Below are 21314 nucleotides of genomic sequence, written 5' to 3'. Positions count from 1 at the left end.
TTCATGGCACGTTCAGGGGCTATAAGTGTTTCCAATCACACCTCGGGTGAAAGTTTGCGCTTTGGTTGGCTGTTGTAGGCACCATTAAAACTGTCACTTGTCCAGTAAACATTTCAGCGGACGTGAAAATCGTTTCAACACCCAGTAAGATCCATAATACGACAAACATGTGCAGGTTTGCTGGCATGCGATCTCACTGGGTCTCATGAAATGGGAAACACTTTCCTGAAGTTCACATTTTATTTTGGTCCACACATTGAACTGGACCCTGACTCCTAATCTATGATTTACTCACCAGCTGTATATTGAGGAAGTGAAAATGTCCAATCATGTTTAGCTGCAAATTTATTACATGTCTCATTTCATTGCAAAAAATATATAAATATTAGGGAGTAGTATTAGCAAGAACTCTGGTGCCGTCAACATAATTTTTATAAGACAAGAGAAAATGTGAGATAACTAACCAGTTTGAATCGTACAGTGCAGGACAAAAAAGAGCAGCGATATGGTTGGTCAAGCTTATAGTACAAATTATAGTTTGCATTTAGTTACAAACACAGTATCAAAATGTTTTTATATATATTATATAATTTGATATGATCCAGAGATATTTCCATGATTTATCTGTGTTAAATATAGAAAACATACAGATCTAACATAGATCAATTGCCTATTACAATTCGATAACTGCCGTAGCAGAATGTAGGTCTAAAACCGTTCAGCTCTGAATATACATATGTATTTATTAAACCCTGAGACAGCCTATCTATACATTTTCCTAGATGAGCACTGGTGATTGGGAGAGAAAGAAAATATGGTTGATTGTCTTACACTCTCAAAAGCACATTGACATTATATCTATAGTAGTATATTACAGATATTAAATGTCTGTGCCTAACTAAACAAATCAATTAAGGCTGAAGATATGCATACTTAGCTAAATAAGTCTAGTGTCATCTGAATTGAAACCAATCAGTTGCTTTAGCAATACAGTATGCTATACATTACAGTATATCCTATACATTCTTTTTTCCATTTAAAATGTGATGGTCTTGAAGCATAACAGCTTATTGACAGCATAGTATAGTGAGTTGGGATCTTTAACCAAATCAAAACCCTCAAAATGCCTCAAAAAGTTTAGGTGAAGTCAAGTGTGAGCTCTCTGAACCCCGGATTGTCTAGATGAGTCTTCCAAGTCCTCTTGACACCAGAAAATATGCTTTTGAAACATCCATTAAGGGCATCTCTATTACAGTCCTTCATTGAAATGGCGCTGTTATGGATATGGAAATACATAGAAAAGTGTCTTAATGTCTATCCATTTGTGCTCATATCATTAAAAACAGGCTTGGGGCATATCGGAGTGTTCTCACATGTGTATGTGTTCCTTGTCAGCCTGTTGTAAACAACCTTCATTTCTTTTACATAGAATTTATTTTTGTTGTTGTTCAGTTGTTTTCTGCGGCTAGGTTGGCCTGTGGGAGTTCCACACTGTTCAGGTGGTCCCGAAGGGAGATGGCCATTCGGTACGAGTGGGGCTTCAAAGTCAAGCCGTAACTACAGTCCATCGTTAAGGGGACACTCGGGTCGGGTTTGAACTCACACTTGTGTACCATTGTGGCTGTAAACAGGAAGAGCTGCATCTTGGACAGATCCTCGCCGATGCAGCGCCGCTTGCCCACAGAGAAGATCAGGACGTTGGTCGTTTGGTCCTTGTCCAGAGCACCGTCCTTGTCCAGGAAGCGCAGGGGGTCGAACACCTCAGGCTGTGTCCATTTGCCCGGGTCATGGTTGCAGGACCACTGGTTGACGAAGACGACTGTGTTCTTGGGGATGTGGTAGCCATTGATGGACGTGTCTGACGTGGTGCTGTGGGGGATGGTGAGGGGGATGAAACTGGAGAAGCGCATCACCTCATAGATGAAGGCCATCACATAAGGCAGTCGGGCTTGATCCTCAATGGTGGGCAACAGTGAGTGATGGACCACCTGGGCCACTTCATCTTGCAAGCGCTTCTGGATCTCCGGATACCTGCAGGGGAGATTGTAAAGATCTATGTCAGCTAAATTATTGTTTAAAACAAGAGGAAATGAGAAAGGCAAGAGATGGTCAGGTGCAGACAAATACTGAATGTAGGTCTAGGCCAAGGTATAGGCTACCCATATTCAGGTTTCTAGCTTCTTTTTTTTTTTGGGGGGGGGGGGGGGGGGGGGGCAGTAACCTACATATGTCACTCAAGAGAAATTATGCTATAGTCTAATATTGACATGAATGATCTAATGTCATCACTCATGTGTGTAGGACAACATTCTCTAGTCATACACCTCCAGTATACGTTGGCAGAGCGTCCTCGATTGTAATGGCCCGTCGACTACACTTATTGGTTGCAGAGATCATATTTCAGTCTTTGTGGGCTCGTCTGATGTACAGCCAATATAGTCCGGGAGCCAAATGCCATAATTTAGGTGAACCTGGCTTTGTTGGTTAAAGTTTTTTTTTTTGCAGAATCTAGTAGACTAGGGGTACCTCTTTAAGATTTAAGAGGGTGCCCGGTGATATCCCTTGGGCAATTTCATATATTAAGCCTTTATTGTCCAATGTGTTGACTATAAGGCGGATATACTACAGGTGTATAGGGTAAAAAAATTAACAAGCAGATATCACTATGAAACTTCACCAGTTGATTACTTAGATCAATATGAAAAATAAATGTATTACAAGTTTTCTGAAATTTAATGTTTGAATATGCAAATGAGGTATGATGTAATTAAATATGCGCTGATTTGCATAAACGTAAAAAGATCAAATCTGAACATTGGACAAAGCCAGCTTAATTTTTTTTCTTTTCATTTTGTTGACATAAGAGATGAAAAGTATTTTAGAGAGGGAATTATGGATATCTCATTTAGTTATTCAGTAAATCAGAAAATACTATACCAGCCTTTAAAAAATCCATTTTCGCCATGTTTTTTGGAATAAAATGTCATGTAAACCAGGCTAAGAATCATATATCAACAAACCCCTCTGCAAAATCCTTCTAAACATGGTTAGGTATAAGACTGAAAAGTTTGGTGTATGTAGTGCTTGTGAAGTGGAGATTTTGTTCTCCGAGTGAGAGAGGAAACTCATCCATATCCGCCTTATATTCAACACATTGGACAAGAAAGGCTTAATATACAAAATTGCCCAAGGGATATCACCGGGCACCCTCTTAAATCTTAAAGAGGTACACCTACTCTACTAGATTCAGCAAAAAAAAAAACTTTAACCAACAAAACCAGGTCTGACCTGGGTTGGTTGCAACCTGACCCCATGGCTTAGTGACTGGTCTGGTCTGCCAAAAGCTCACGAGAACCTTAAAGGAACACTTCACTTTTGTTGGTTAAAGTTTTTTTTTTGCTGAATCTAGTAGAGTAGGTGTACCTCTTTAAGATTTAAGAGGGTGCCCGGTGATATCCATTGGGCAATTTCGTATATTAAGCCTTTCTTGTCCAATGTGTTGAATATAAGGCGGATATGGATGAGTTTCCTCTCTCACTCGGAGAACAAAATCTCCACTTCACAAGCATCTACATACACCAAACTTTTCAGTCTTATACCTAACCATGTTTAGAAGGTTTTTGCAGAGGGGTTTGTTGATATATTATTCTTAGCCTGATTTACATGACATTTTATTCCAAAAAACATGGCGAAAATGGATTTTCTAAAGGCTGGTATAGTATTTTCTGATTTACTGAATAACTAAATGAGATATCCATAATTCCCTCTCTAAAATACTTTTCATCTCTTATGTCAACAAAATGAAAAGAAAAAAAATTGAAACTGGCTTTATCCAATGTTCAGATTTGATCTTTTTACGTTTATGCAAATCAGCGCATATTTAATTACATCATACCTAATTTGCATATTCAAACATTAAATTTCAGAAAACTTGTAATACATTTATTTTTCATATTGATCTAAGTAATCAACTGGTGAAGTTTCATAGTGATATCTGCTTGTTATTTTTTTTACCCTATTCACCTGTAGTATATCCGCCTTATAGTCAACACATTGGACAATAAAGGCTTAATATACGAAATTGCCCAAGGGATATCACCGGGCACCCTCTTAAATCTTAAAGAGGTACCCCTAGTCTACTAGATTCTGCAAAAAAAAAAACTTTAACCGACAAAGCCAGGTCTGACCCCATGGCTCCCTGACTAATAAGGGCCCATGTTTAAGTTGCTACCACCGTTCCAACTCAGACGTTACATAACATTCTCCAAGTCTCCTACTCCTGTTTAGTAAGGTGCCTAATCTCCCTCGTCCTATTTTCCTAATACAATGTTAGAGCCAACGACATAGATCAAGAGCTCAACTTGCAGATCAGAAGTGCGCAAAAACAACCAGAACATGACAATTTTCTATAGGATAACGGCACTTGCACCATCATTTTGAGGTAGTTTACTTAAACTCATTTGTAACACTCTCCATATAAAAGAGTGATTGTAGATTCGATTTTGCGCCTGAACATCAATGGTGTATACAGCAACTTTTCGGTAGCTCTTTGGGAAACCAGTTATTCTGACCGAACCAAACTACACAGCGCTCCTGAAACACGGAAGGAAAAAACATGCTTTGATTGGTCGTTGAACTGAAAAATTGGCAACCATTCACTACTAATATATCTGTATCTTCTAATTGATATTTCACGACTCAATGGCTGATACCGTAAGTTTAAATGGCATGCAAGACCTACGTAGGCAAATAGACGCTACTACACATTTGTTTCATGACATAAGGAAATATGTGAAAATAAAGAATTGTTACCTCATGAGTATTAAAATAATCCATTGTAATGAAGTAGAAAGCGTGTCTTGGCTTGCCCCGAAGATATCACTAATAGTTGGGCTCACATAATCCTTGTGCTGGTCCACCCCCGGGGAGTCGCTGATGTCCTTGTCCAGTGCCTGAATGCAGGCATCGGTCATGTCACGGATGATGCCAGGTTCTATAGATTTACGATGCTCTATAACTTTCCCCAAGATGAATCCATAAAATTCTGAATTTAGTTCTCTGAATTGTTCAAAAAGAGTTTTTATTGGATTGGGAAAGTACTGTAGCCAGGGCATCACGTCCACCATGCTTCCAGCCCCGACAGTCCTAGTAAACTTGTCATTGCGTCCCACCACCTGTTGGAACTCTATGTCATCATATGCATACCTTTCGCCGAAGCATACTGCACTCATGATGTTCGCCGTAGATGTTACTAAATATTGATGTGGCACAAAATAACCCTCCTCGGTGGTTTTCTTCAGAAAAATCCTGAGCAATTCCTGTATCTCGTTAATGGCGTGGTTTTCATATGCCTTCTTAGTCTCTATGTTCCCGGTGGAGAAAGCGCGCACAGTAGATTGTGCCACTCGTCTGTGCACCTTCCACCAATCGTTATAATCTCCAAAAGCCATGCTCCTGCCGTCAGAAACGAACTGGAAGGATGTGAAGTCAGGTCTTCCCGCGAAGTCTACCCCCTTCCTAACGAGAGCTTCCTTGATCGCGTCGCCGTTGAGTACTACAACGGTGCGGCTTCCGAGCTTAATTTGGAAAATATTGCCGTAAATCTGCGCCATGCGGGTGAAGGACAGGTGAGGGGCGCTGCCCAACTGGGGCGCATTACCGACAATCGGCCACGGGAAAGGTCCCGGCAGAGCTACGGTGCTGAGCCATTTCTGCATCAAAAGCCACAGGTGATAAGCAGCTAGGAGAGTCAGTGTCGCCAGTAAGATATGCCTTGGAGACAACCGAATTAAGTCCTCAAACATGCCTTGAAAGCCCATCTCAAAGCCTGTTAAGATATCGAGAAGCGTAAGAGAAAATGGAAAGTTATTATATATGAACATGTTAAGACTGATTCACAATGACTATAAAATGCAATCTATATTATTTTGTATAATGACACATACCTGTCGAATGTGGAAGCATTTTGAACTCAATTCCCAACTAGTAAGTATTAGTTTTTCCTGAAAAAATTAAACTCTGTGGTCGTCGTATGCGTAGTATATCCAGGGGATATTATACTTATCTTGATGGGACTCTGCTCTCCAATAGCAAAATTATGAAAAAAGAAAAAACCTGGCTGCGTGGACTTTCACGTTCTTGTCGAGAGGTGAACCCAACGTAGATATTCCTTGTTATATTGTGTTGTCTGGATATACATTGAAGATCAATTCAAAAGCTCTGCCATCTCCCAACGTGTTCTACATCAGGCGCACAATGGATATCCGACTGGTCGCAAATCAAGCTTCTCATTATTTAGAGCAGCTCCCGGTCCTGCACTCTGCCTCTATCTCTCTCTTTCTCTCTCTCTCTCTCTCTCTGTCTCACGGAGGCTCCTACCCAGAGCGCACACTACTTATATTCGGAACACTGTGAGGCGCAAGTTAAAGCTTACGTTGGAGAGAGAGGGAGGGCGAGAGAGGGGCAGAGATAGAGTGCTGGTTGCCCAAGTGTCCGCGTGAAGGACAGCCCCCGTCATGCGCTTCAATTTATGATAAGGCAGTCGTTTCCCCACCATTGCCACAATCTACCATGTTCAGTAAGCCTATAGCCTATACAAGGAGATGAACTAAAACACCCAACACACTAAGTCATTCATCGAGAACTGACCTCAAAATAGACCACAGTTATACTTTATTTCATTCACCTAGCTATCTTTAACACATTTGTATCTTCACTACTTCACACCAGTACATTAGTGCGTCGGTGGATCCTTAAAAGTGCATTTACACTGACACGTCCCGCAACCGTTTCTTGCATAAGGCTTGATGCTGTGTTGTGGGCCTATCGTTCAACATGCGAATGTTAGGGACACTTGTAAAAGTTAAAGCCTTCAAATGATTACCAAACATACCGTATTTACATTTATCAAGCAATTATATTTTGATAAGACACACCTTAGGCCTACCATGAAAACCATGTTACCGTCCATAATTTGAACATTTCGTTTCAGAAACACCATAGCGCGCTTCTAATCCATTACAAATATGTTCACATTTTTCAATTGAGTAATTATGACTTTGAATGCCTCCTACATTTAAATTTAAAGAACAGGTGTTGGCCAAAAACCAATAGGCCTACATCAACAATAAATAGCCTAACATGCAGCCCAATTTATATAAAGGCCTATGATAGGCCTAGACATCTTTGTTGAGGCGCAGGCCACAAACTATGGAACCTGACGAAAACTGAAATATTTAAATGTCTTGTTCAGTTATACAGTCTACAGGAAGTCAAATTATTTCCATTTCCAGCATCGATCTATTCCTGTGTATGGCTTGAACAGTTTTGTTCAAGTAGCTACATATATTTGAGCGAGGCAAAAAAACGTCGCACTCGCATACCGGTCTCACGAATTGAATAAATAAGTGTTGCCTGCATAAAGAGACATTTCAATTTCTTACCATTGCCACCAGGAGGACACAATGCTCATTTTTAACGCGGGAATTATGGGCTTTTAGGTGTAATGTCAGACTGGTTCTCTAACATTTCCAATGACAATTAAATAAATAAAAAAAAAAAACAATTGAATATGCTACTCTACTGTACACTTTTATTAAGGGGTAAAATAGAACGCTACCAAATGTGGGAGACTAGAGAAGTAAAAGTCATGACACCTCGGATTCAGTTTTGTGGTGTATCTCAGAATACATTTCACATATGAAAACGAGCAGAAGTCTTCGGTGTTGCACCCCTCTCGACCTGCAGCAGCTTAATAGCAAATAACAAATGCAATATGTGATATGGTCGGCTAGCTCTTTTGCGCTGTGCAAAATAGCATAAGAATTTGCGAATTATTTCTGTTTGTATATGACTACCTCAATGGGTGTGTTCACCCAGGATCTGGCAACATCAAGTAGCAAGTATGTTATTCGATTATTATAGGGGTAGCCATATGGTTTGCCAACTGCACGTTTTGTTTTCGATTTTATTTTTAGGCTACAATATGGGCGAAAACAAAGTCAAAGCTCTCTTTTTTGTTTTCTGATTCTTAACTCAACAAAATTGCACTAAATTTGTAAGCACCCCAAACAACATCTAAAACAAATGTAGCCTATATCCAAACACGTCTAAATAATTAATCAAAGAAACAAAGGAGTATTGGAAAGATATATGAACGTTAGAATACAGTTTACTAGATTCCGTTGGAAATGTGTGTTATAGCATTGAAAAATCACGCAAATGTAAAATCAAAGACAAATCAACAATGGTAAATACATTCGAACAATATGCCAGATGTGTGTCTTGTATTAGGCTTAGGCCTATACTGTCAAGCACTGATGGCAATTTATTGTCGTTTAACTTTGGCCACAGGGAGCAGGTGCTTAAAATTGAACGGGTTTGGCATCTCATTCAAACCCAAAGCAAGTCCAGTAGCCTATCTGCTCCTATAACATATGATATTGATTATAGGTGTTTTTCTTACAGTTTAGCACATCGACGTGGTCCTCAGACAATGATACATTCCTTATTGTGCCTATCACAGGTGAGCATCTGGTTATCCCTCCCTCCTCATCAATGCTGAATGAAAGCAACCTGGAGTTATACGACAATTGGACACGTTTAACCGGAAGGGTGTGAGCCAGAAATAGCCCAAATGACCGGATTCCAGTAGAATCATGGTACAGATTCCATCACACACACTAAATACAAATCCAGTATCTTCAGTACCACGGACAGCGCTTTGAAGATAGCCCCATATTTGTTCACGACCTCACTTTAGGAATGAAGACTGCAACTAATTGTTATGCCCTGGGGTGTCAAAAGAGGGTTTTGCTTGACTTGATCAGAAACTGAAATAGTCAAATGACTTGCCAAGGTAGGCGGGTGCATGAACGTGGAAAAAAAGTCTCATGCTGTAGCCCTAGAGTAGACTGTTGCTGAATGTTGTCAGGCAATTTCCCCGACAATAAGACAATAAAATAATTCAACAGATAAATAATAATAATAATAATAATAATGATAATGATAATGATAATGATGATAATAATAATAATAATAATAATAATAATAATAACGAACTTGATTACTATTGAATTCAAAAGCTGAATACGCCTACAGTTTTAAAAACAATTTTGACTCTAAAATGCAATATCCGATTTAGGTTCGCCAAAGAAGACAATCCAATTATAACCCCCTCTCCGTATTCCTGAAGCATCAAGTTGATTGACTAGAACTGTCAACGGCTTCGTTCAAGCCCACTACTCTTTATTTCCCATTTAGGCCTATCAACACCATAAGTTTTATACAGGCTAAGGCTACATTCATACAGTACATAGGCTACACATACATACATATAGTATAATAGCCTATCAGCCTATTATTTCGTTTGAGGGCATAGCCTTCAGATAGCTAGATGACCAAAAATGTGAATGATTAGAAATAGCAAACCTTTGTAGGCCTTTGTATGAGTGAACCCTTTTATGATATAATTGTATGCCGTTGGTTTCATATTGAATGTATTATAACATTATTCAAATATTATATTATCTATTAATGTCTACGTTTTGCTACATAGAAGGGCGCCAGTCACGATACATCTAGAGAAGACTTCTAGATATCTGATAACTCTTATAAGGTCTTATTCTTCCACACGTTAGAAGGTTTTTTTTTCCCTAGAATAAGTTATTCAAACAAACGTTTAGGTAATAACGTTAATAAATAATAATAATAATAAAATAACATTAATATGCCCAATCAAAACTAATTTCTAACATATAGCCTAGACTAGGCTACATTCTTGCATACTTGCATAGGCTACTTGCACCTGCCTTTGCATTTGATACATTTTGCCGTTTTCATTTTAAAGTGTTTGCTACTGATATGTTGAATAGGACGTCCACTCATACTTTTACTTACCACTAGCGAGCCAATAGCATCTCACAAGACAGTAAGTAACCATACAGGTAACATGCCGGCGTTAGGACCTGCCAAAATATTCCCATGAGAATAGCGCTGCAGAGGGTGATCGCGTGCGAGTCCTTTGCCTCCTGAGGTAATGAGACTCCAGCGGGGCTGTACTGAGGGAGTCTGACTTTCTAGCCCCTCTCTCGCGTGAATGACATGGTGTGCACGCAACTGTATTTACTGGTTACAATGAATGACAACGTTTGCCCCTCTTCCCTTGATTGGAGGAGTACCAAAAACCTACTGACCTGTAATCCCTTATGTGACCCCACGCCCGATGCTCGTCCTTCCAAAAAAAAGCATAAAGAGCAGATTCAAACCTGCTCGGCTACTATGTCTCTAGATTATCATCATACATAATGAGTTGGAATACTCAGCGGCCATATGCTGGAATCATTATCGTCTATCTCTGTAAATATCGCTTAAAACAAATGTATTGATAATCAGAAAATAGTAGCCTACCACCTGAAAGGGCTATCTCTGCGTACTGTCACACAATAGTAAGAAAAACAAAAACGGCCATGTGACATTTTCTCATATACATGCCTAGGCAAGAACTAAGAACACAAATGGTTACAGTAGAGGATGGACTTTGTCATTTTTATTTCATACAGAAGTCGTTTTTAGGTTAGTTTACCCCATTCAATTTACCAAATCAATTCAATTCAATATATTGAACACCCATCTCAGTGAACAAGTAGCACACCATTAGGCTACATGGAGTGTTTTCTAGGAACCTCAGTCTTTAGTCAGTCAGTGGTGAAGGGAAGGTGTAATCTGGGACTGGTATTCCACAATGTCAATCACACATGTGGGCACCAGTGATAGGCTGCATTGTTAAACAAAGAAATGTGTCAAACCTGGGGCTAATGTGCTAACTCGATGAGCAGGTTGTGCTTTTACAGTTATTGGCTTTATGAGCAGTCATCAAGAAAATTATCTCTGTGCATGCCGCTCGGTAATAGCCAGACAACTTCCACAGACTTCTCCCCACCAATCACTGTATATGTAATACATAATGCAGGCAAGTCGAATGACAGTCAAAGGCTATTGACATTTTTTGCACTCAACATCAGATGCATTATAATGTTGTTCATTTGTCTATTGATATGGGTTTCCAACCTTGAGTCTGTGTTATTTTGTCATCATGTGGCTAATAGCATAACTAACACCCCCAAGAGTGTTTGGGTAAGAGTTGCTGTACCTGTTCATGACTAGTAGTTGTGTGCCTCATCATGTAAATTAATTGAGCAAGCACATTCCTCTTACAAACAAGTCATAAACCACAGGATAATGACTTGCACATCATTTCAGATGAAAGATTTCTCAACACTCCCCTCCAGCACAAGTTGTTCAACTATAAAATAATGTTCAAGTGCCAGTTTGCCTTTGTTTCTATTGACAGGTCTGAAAAAAACTGCCGTTTATGTCTTCGATGTGAATGATGTGTGATTAGGAATCATGCTTCTAATCTTTCTTCTAACTTCAGACTCAGGTTTGGTTATATTTAATATGGCCCAGTGAATAATACTGCAGGCTATTTCTTTCAAAAATTCACACAAAATGCATAGACATAACTATCCCAGATAATTTATTATTGCAATTTATCATTCAAAATGGTCTGCTAAGTAACCATAATCACAACATTTTGATACATATCAAAATTAAATTACTCCCTAATTATTGCCTTTTAATTTCAGGAAAGTCCGAACAATCACTTGTCATCATTACACCCTGATGTCTTACTTACAGCACAATGCGGTGTGAAAATATATGAATAGGCCTGTAGATTGCTGCTTTCTGAAATGCATGCTGAATAAAAAGATGAACACTATTGTATTAATACACAGAAAATAAATATACATACATTTCAATGAATTAGTAAAACATACAGTATGTTAAAGCCCTTGACCATGCTAATCCAACATGAGAACAGACATCTTTGCAAGATGTGTAATCACACTGTATTTGACATGTGATGTACTAATAAATGAAAAATACAGATCCATCCATCATGCGGCTTGGATGCTTGATGAAGAAATAACAAAACAGAATCCAAATCCAAACAGTAGCCTGTTTTGGTAGAGGGTTGGGTCAAGATCTTAATCATTCACATCAGAGTATTATCAATTTGTTGTGTTCAAGTTAAACCGGATTTTTAGATCAGAATGGAAATATTGTGTAATAGGTTATTTTTACTGGCCCTATTTTAGGAATAACAAGCCACTGAGGTTAATATTGTACATTGTAGGGTCATAGTGGCCTTATTATAAAAGTGATGGTGTGGATACACTTGTAGAGTGGTGGTGGTTTAGAGGTGGGGAATAATCAAGCCTCACCTGACCCCATCACCCCTGCGAAATGGTAAATAATTATTATTTTCACATTTTGGTTCCACTTTACATTTCCTGTCTGTCAGCATGAATCTGGTGTTGTTTTAATTAATGTGTCGACCTTTTTATGGCTATGTTTGTGTGTGGCTGTTTTGTTTTTTTGAATAGATGATCTTCCTTATCTTAAAAAAAACCAAAACATAATTATAGACATGCACACAACATTTTTTACAAAAATCCTGTTCATTGCGGTAGACAAAGTTCAGGTGCAGATTGAGAAGTTTGGTCCAACATGTAGAGGATGCTAAACACTGAAATGCCAATATGACGTAGTTTATGTTGGATATCCTGCAGCATCCTTTCTTCAGACATCACAGTTGGTTCTTTATTCGTTCTTGAGATTAAATATTCAAAATTGTGTAAGTAATATATCAGAGGGTGTTGGAGGACAATGTGCACTAAATCCACAATAACCTTATTTATTCTAAATCCTCAAACTCACAGAAATGTAGATATAGTTTCTTCCATAAACTGAAAACCACCTTTCGGTCCAAATTCATAATTACGTGGGAAACAAGAAGACTATAGGCGAGGTCACCGCAGGCCACACAAATGGACGAGTGTGACGCACCGCTATTTATCCAGTTGTTTGGATTGCCATGTCTTTCATAAGGAAATCCCTCTGTTTTTTTACAACCCGGCTTATCCCTTGACCTGATCACCTCTGCTGCTTTTACTGTCTACAGCCCTGACTGACCCATTGCCATTAATTATGTAAGTAATCATGGCGAACTTATGCCAGCGCTGGCGTGCAAAAGTGTGGATTGTGCAGCTAGAATCGCCTTATCTATGTTGCGCGATCGAGTCTGTGAGCTACAAGGTGGAGAAACAGTAGAGAGAGAGAGACGATAGCCTAAGGGCTCTGAGACGGCGAGGTGTAGTCACGCACATGCACTTTATCATGGTGTTGACTTGAGAGGGAACGCCGCCTAAAGCCTCCACACAACTTTGCGTGCAGTCACCAGTGAAATTTCAATGGCTTCGACTTCCTCTCAACTTACAGCTTTGAAGATAAGCGCTGCCATTGTTTCCATTATAGGCTAGATTTACCAGAGTCGACTTGCTATCAATAATCAATTTGGCTGTGCTAGTCTCCAGCAATTCGCTGTGTGTTTAATGACATGCTTGTATAGCCTAAACCTTTCTTAAACTAGGCCTTAACTTGACGTGAAAATGCAGTTGCCTTTGCCATGATGTTTAAGACTTGTAGAAGGCTTTAGACGGGCACAGCCTTCTACAACTTTGAGATAATCACCTGTTTTCACATCTGATTTTGAAAGATGGTGTTAGAAAACAACTTGCAAAAACATTTTGCAGACCTAGGCTAGAATTTTTAATTGAGGAAATATGTGATTATAAATGTAATATAGTGATTTATTAAAGCAGAAGTAGCGTTGCGATAATTTTGTTGAAAGGGTCAGCAATATTATCCCTTTCCATAATAATAGGAACTCAAAGAAACCATATAGCAATTACAAATGTATCCCCTCAGTTCCCTTTTCAGAAAACACAAAATTCACCAAAAAAAAAGTAATAAAATAAAAGAAAATGTGAAAAGTATAAGGGCAAATGAACATTATATTTGGAGACATCTGTAAAGAAAGAAAAGCAAGACAATTCAGGCAAAATAACATGAACTAATACTAAGCAAACATTAATAACAGTTTTGCCGTCTTATAAAACCTGTATATTATATTAAGTTCCTCCTCTCCCAATTAATATATTATTTTGATTAACACTGTTTGTTAAACAGTTGTAACAAATGAAGTCAGGACTGCTTCCGCCTTCGGTTAAATGTAATATTGCAATATATTTCAACACCCTTTCAATATGATTGTATTTTCATGATATTTATATTCAAACAGAATATACGTAATAGAGCTCAATCTTGAAAGTTATGTTTGTGTTTAGCATAAAACATTATCTGTCATCTTATGCGTATTTAGACCACTGGAAGCATGTCCACATGGATCGGTTAATTAATAAAGAGGGAAGATTTGGATCACTGTTTATTTAATCTGGATCATTAACATGTCCTACATTTTGTCTGTAATATGCAGATGAGTTCAGAAAAGTGCATATCTCTCAATATTGTCTGGTTGCACCACTGAAATTACTCAATTTTGTCCTTTTAGTACACATGCCTCATTTATGTGTGTAACACCCTGTATTGCATGGCTGTGCATGTAGAATGTGGAATGCACAATACACAGTGTTACACAATTATTATTTTGATGTGCGGAAAATTAAGCAGCATGTCTCCATCTTTGTTTCCAGTGTTCTTAAGGGCAGTTTTGAGTCAATGACACAGTTTTTAGTCAATGGAATATCTAACCTCTTCAATGTATCTAATCCCTCAAAACCAGCTCTGCTTTCACTCAAAGTCAGTCAGTAGCCTATACAGATAATGACCACAATCCTATTCTATAGGCCTACACACACACGCACGCACACAAGCACGCACGCAAGCACGCACGCACGCACGCACTCACACACGCACACACACACACATACTGTACTATTTTAATAAAATGTAATAGCCATTTTTTTGTTGCCATCAAAAATGTCCCACCTCAAGACGGGGATGACTGTGCCAAAGTCCCAGCCAGTGAACCATGTCTGAGAAAGCTGAATCATTGTTCACCAGTGAGACCTCCGGCTGGCCTGGACTGTGTGGCCTTCTGGCCAGGCTCTGATTCTGACCGGGGCTGCGTCAGTCTCAGGCTGAGCTGCTGCTATGTGGATAGAGCCCTGCTTTTATGAAATGGGCTGAAAGTTCAGAACCCCCTTCACCATTCATTACGACTCGATGACCTCCACTCCCCCGCACACACACACACACACATACACACACACACACACACACACACACACACACACACACACACACACACACACACACACACACACACACACACACACACACACACACACACACACACACACACACACACACACACACATATGACCCCAAATGGCTCAGCCCCTCAGCACACCCCTGGCAGCCCCCAACTTTCCCAGGAAATGATAAAACCCTGTTTTTCTTCCCTCTGCGCTTTTTCCCCGACAAAGCTCGCCACTCTCTCTCTCTCTCTCTCGGAGGACAAAAAAAAGAAAGACAGCTCAAAAACAAAACAAAACAAAAAAAAATCCATCAAGGGGCATGGGCAGCAAACGATGCTAATGAGGCTGTCTCTGAAGTATCCAAGTGACCTTGCAGACTAACTAACAGCCAACTGAGGTACCTCTGTCTGACTGCTGGGGCTTTTCTCCCTTTTTGTTGTCTGGCCAACTGCTGCTCTGCCCCTTGCCAAAGCGTGGCCACCGGCCCGTGAAGGCGTCTCCCATCTCTCCCGACACTAAAAGGGCACTTTTCCCCCCGGAGTCCGGAATCAGCATGCATGTCGGATTTTCCCTCTCTTTCCCCTCTTTTTGTGTCAGGAGCGCTGGGCACTGCTTTTTTTTTTGGCGGTGGGAGCCTGAATGGGGAGTGAGACCCACGTGGTCGATCGCATGACTGCGCTTTCCCGAGGTGGCTGGACAGCGAAGCCTCGCGCTCCCTGGCTTAGAAAGCTTTTTCTTTCAGCATTGTTATATGGTATTGTTTTTATGGTCTTAATTAAGCCTTGACATACATTGGGCCAATTGACAGCAAATAGCAGACAGCATCTGCTAGTTGGGCATTGGAAGGTGCCCATTTGTGAGCTGTAGATCCTGTTTATATGAAAATGTAGTTGTCTGACTCTGAATGATGGTACTTCGGGACATTCTCTCTTTAAAAAAAGCTTCTTACATTGACCTGTATATGTAAAACAAACAAATCTGGAAGAATGAAATGTAGGGCATCGTGTGTACAAGCTCAGTTAATGAGGAATGTTCTGGTAATGTTTACTTTCCATTCTGCAGTATACCTTGAGGAAGTGTCACTGATATTCCTCACTCAACAAGACTGCTAATGTGCAAGGGAGCAACACAGGGACCTCTGATGAAAAAAAGCCTCTGTATTGCCTCACAGGATGACATGTAGAGTTGACTTTGCTGTTTTTCTTTCTTAAATGTCTTGGACACACCCAAGTGGTGTAATAAACATACTAAATTTGTTTGTAAACGAGGGTCTGAGTGTGTGTATGTGCATGCGGTGTGTGTGTGTGTGTGTGTGTGTATGTGCAGTTTGTCTGTGTCTCTGTGTGTGTGTGTGTGTGTGTGTGTGTTTGTGTGTGTGTGTGTGTGAGCATGTGTGGAGGAAGTGGGTGATAACTCCTCCACCTCCAGCAGAGCGTCTATCGTCTCTCAGAAATCCCCGCAGCTTGCCTCTTCCCCCTCCCTCTGTTTACCCAGCTCCCCCTGTGAGGGGTCAGAGGTCGTCCTGTGCTCTGAGGCAAATGAGCCCCCAACCCCCCCTCCCTGCTGTGGCTGCAGTGTTTTTACAAGCAGGTAATGATGACGGACAGTCACGCATGAGCTGCCTGGGCCTGTGGAGGTGGAAGTCACGCAAGGCCTTGCTCCGAGCTCGCTGCCGCCACCACGCCTACTACCACTCTTGCCCCTGTTGCTGCTGTTGCTCTACATTTCACCCCCAAACAGAGGAGGCAGACACAACGCGAGGGCAGTTTACAGCCAGCGAGGAAGTTAACCCCCCACCCCCCACCCATATCTGAATTGTTTGCACTTTGTAGAGATTTGGTGATGAGTGATTTAGCACACATTGTGTAATTGAACTGAAAAGAGAGAAAAAGGAAAAATGTTGCTCGGAGCAGTGTAAAAAATATGGTTTCTGGGTGAACAAACAGCTTTGCCATTGAAATGACAGCAAACAAAGCGCGGTCTGATCCATTTCACAAGTGCGTTTGAGCATGGTGAAATATCTGAGTAAGTCCATTTAGCCAAACAACAGAGTCAGCTCCTGTGACAAATAGAGACGTTTAGTCCTGTTCACTGAGTGTATTTGCCATGGCCAATCATGTGAAAAACAAGACCAATATAAAAAGCCGACAGCATCCATGCAGGTCAGTTTGCAAGTGTTGTCCAAGAGGACATTAGCGCTGAACATTTCTGGATAGTCTTCATATGCAAAGTATACAGACAGAAGAATGCTGAATATATCGCCCCAATCATTCCGTTCGGATTTCACTGCATGCTCACCAGGATCGTTTGGATTTGTCCAGGACAGGGGGACTTCAACGTTATGTTTACTGAGCATTACAACAACGTTAACTGAGGATACAACAACTCAACCATTTCTGTGGTCTGGATCAATGCTTTGTCCTTCTGTAGGACCATGTGAAGATTATTCTTCCCTGTGTGCCTTTACACAGCAAACCAACGAGCCACAAAAAGAACGGAGAGCATGAAATGGGCAGAGAAAGGAAAAACAGCTACACGTCCAGACTTTTGACCATGTACTTTCTCCGTAAGCTAAGTCCTAAAATTATAATTGGATCGGTAACTGACGCTCTGTGGCCTACAGGGATATGCAAGCAGCATCCAAAAAATTCTGTCTCCTTTGTTTATTCTTGTCATTGTTGCACTGCTGGAAGCCAAAAATTTCACCACAAATAAGACGTATTTATGATTTATGCATTGAGCTGTCATAAACAATGTCACGTGTCGCATTCCAATGCATGTGCAAATGTTAATTCTTCTCGTGCCAGCGGATGTTGACGCTGATATTGTTGCTGCAGAGGTCAGGGTGTTCTAACTGCATTGGTACTTCTATTAATAAAAAGCACCGTGCTGGACATTTTGAGACACGGGGGGGATCAGGGAGGACCCAGTTTGGCTGGTGCTGCTGAGACAGCAACAGAAATCCCCCCATCAGGCAGCCAATGTTTATGTAAGTCTCCCCACGCGCAATCAGAGTATTGTTTCACACAGGAATTCATATCATTTCCTCCGAGTCTAGGAGAGGCTGCGAATATGTCATTCAGCCTCAATCAGATAAAAATGTTTTTGAAGTGAAGGTGCTATTCAGTTTTGCTTTCTTCTCTCTTTTTTTTTTTTTTTTTTGTTGTTGTCGAGGTGAGACGTCGGTTGGGCTAGGCAGTCTGTCGCGGACCTGAGGTGACCTCACATGCTGTGATATCATTTGTTGTTGTTTACTGCTTCTGTAGATGGGGTCAGCGCAGGACCCTATTTGGCGGCTGCGTCTTCGGGACATTTATTTTTATGATGTTGATCAGTCTGCGTGGCTTTTCAGGAGGAAATCAGGAAGAGGAACTGTGCTTAGGCCTCTGAAGAGCTGTGCCAGGAGAAAGCCTGCCATACAGATACACAGACGGACTCACACACGCACGTACGCACGCACACAGACACACAGACACACACACACACACACACACACACACACAGAGAGAGAGAGAGAGAGAGAGAGACTTGGCACAAAGCCACCCAGACCCATTCATAGCAAAAACAGGCCACCACCCTCCACCCATTTCTCCCCATTGATAGGATGATAAATTAGAGCGGCCTCTGTGGCTGATGGGAAAGAATGACTGTTGAGGTAGAACAGAGGAGGAAAGAGAGAGAGAGAGAGAGAGAGAGAGAGAGAGAGAGGGAGAGAGAGAGAGAGAGGAACAGGAAACAAAAGCCAGTGGCAATTTATCACCATAAAGATTAGCCTGTCAGTGTTTATTTACGTTATCCATAGCTGATATTTTGTATTGTCATGTGTGAACCCAACTGTGCCTTTACAGAATAAGAGTTGCCGATACTCAGTACTCAATAGATTTCACAGACAGTGTCAAACATTTCAGAGGCAAATGGCGTTTTCTTTCTGTACCCCCCTCCCCCCCCCCCCACCCCAATAAAGAAACAGAAACAAAGGACTCTGGTTATCATCTCATGACACAGTATCACTGCCTGAGCTCACAGAGGTTCATGACACCAGTGCTTGCTTTGGTTGCCTGTGTAACCCTCTCCAGCGACGCATTTACACAGGAGGATGTGAGCTCTGGGAAAGCACAGACTCAACCAGCACAACACCAGTGTGAGTCCTGATGTGAACAGAATTAGGGGAATCTTGGAAGTGCACACACACACACACACACACACACACACACACACACACCACACACACACACACACACACACACACACACACACACACACACACACACACACACACACACACACACACACACACACACACACACACACACACACACACACACACACACACACACACACACACACACACACACACACACACATACAAACACAGACATGAAAATGATAAATGAGCCACTGACCCAGCGAGCCTGGAACAGCTGCACAGGAGGCTCCGGTATCATACCTGAATGATTAGAGGGGAATGGTGGCAAAAGAATCCTTGTGTGGCTCTCGGACCTGACTGGCTCCGCTAATGAGAGGCTTAGCTCCGTTAACCCATAAAAATCTTCAGAGACTCCTGCAGGGGGGAGAGAGAGAGGAAGTTCACCAACCAGCCTCACACACGGAAGGGGTAGTTCCACACTGGAATGGCTGTGTGTACTTTCACTTTTTCATTTTTTAACTGCATATGCTATACTGATATGAATGACCCAAGATGAATGCATCTGACCCACATTTAATTTCCTTTACTCTGACTTCAACATTATGATTAAAATGGATATGAACAACCTTACGGGCTGATCGAAAAACTGCCTAATACATTTTTTTCCATCAACTGCGGATTGTCTCTTTAAAAGTGAAGAGGATCCTGTTGGTGATCTGAGGACATGTCTGCACATATCACTACTCTGACTGGGGAACACACCACCAGACAGAATTGAGCAACACTCCTGATGCATCACAAGTGACCCGGACAGCGTATTTCTAAACCGTGACATGAATAACCCTTAAAGTCTTATCTTAAGCCACTCCTATCCGTTTCTGTAATACATTTTACAGACAGACGTCAAGGCAGTGAACTTTAAGCTCCACGTCCTGCAAATATTAAAACCTGAGGTGTGCATTCTAATAAGACATTTCAATGTGTGTATAAGATCCCTACAGTACACAACTTTGATTCCAAGCCAAGATCTATAAAGGCAAGCTAAACAATTCTGCTTATTTTTTTATCTGTTTGGAGAAACTATGTATCTTTCCCATTGTATGTATTACTCTTAATAGGGATAATGTGTATAAACCATTGTGGTCAGCAAACTAGAGTTTTGCTTAAAAAGGACATTTGCAGTCAGGAAGAGCGAGGTCTTTCTTTCCCTGGCCTAATGGAGGGTGGACGGTGAAAATCCACCAGCTCCCTTTTGTTTGCGTCTCCTAATTAAGCAGCCGGCAGAGCTCTGCTCTAATAATTTTGATAGATCTCTAATTAGATTTATAATTTGTTTTGTCATTGTGTGGATTGATTCCCTGGTGAGAATAAATGGGAATCACCAGGGTGGGGGAGGAGGAAGGTAAACACAGCTGCCCTTTGGTGCCCCCCACCAACGGAGTGGAGACCCTTATTCTTCCACGCACGCACGCACGCACGCACGCACGCACGCACGCACGCACGCACGCACGCACGCACGCACACACGGAATCCCTGTCCATTAATGCAGGCTTCCTATCTTTGCTATCCTATTCAATCCTCTGCAGGCTTGTGCTCAGCTGCTGCCCTGAGAGAGTTAGAAACACATACTTTATGTGCATATGTGAATGGTAGAAATTGCACAGGGTTGAATTTTAAGAATGGAAGAATCTTTCAGTGGGTTAAAAGGAGAGGTGCATCTTCAATCATGTTTGCTACAAGACTTGTTCTGTTAGATCTTGGATCCTATAAAGGTATTTAATAGTTGAGGTAAGATTCACATTTGGAGCACCAAGCATGCATTCAATTGTTTTAAAGTAAACAGATCAATTACCTATTACCTATTATACTTAGGCCTACTATGAACTTTTCATCTGAAAATGACACAGTACTTTACATGATAATGTGTTGATTAGTTTGACCACATAAAATACTGTATATAGCTCTTGATCAGTAGCTACAAATGG

At 40.9% G+C, this 21314-nt stretch overlaps 1 protein-coding gene across 1 annotated transcript; it reads right to left on the bottom strand.

The window, feature by feature from the left end:
* Positions 1-327: 327 nt before the first annotated feature.
* On the bottom strand, positions 328-6834 carry LOC134063777 (cytochrome P450 1B1). The gene is made up of 3 exons (XM_062519483.1): positions 5946-6834; positions 4813-5827; positions 328-2031 (listed from the first exon to the last, which is right to left on the bottom strand). The coding sequence occupies exons 1-3, from the start codon at positions 5962-5964 to the stop codon at positions 1449-1451; spliced, it is 1617 nt and encodes a 538-aa protein (XP_062375467.1). The 5' UTR covers positions 5965-6834; the 3' UTR covers positions 328-1448.
* Between the last annotated feature and the right edge of the window lie 14480 nt (positions 6835-21314).

The sequence above is a fragment of the Sardina pilchardus genome, chromosome 18 (assembly GCF_963854185.1).
Source record: "Sardina pilchardus chromosome 18, fSarPil1.1, whole genome shotgun sequence".
NCBI lineage: Eukaryota > Metazoa > Chordata > Actinopteri > Clupeiformes > Clupeidae > Sardina > Sardina pilchardus.
The sequence above is the reverse complement of the archived record's forward strand: the minus strand, read 5'-3'. Positions and strand labels throughout refer to the sequence as shown.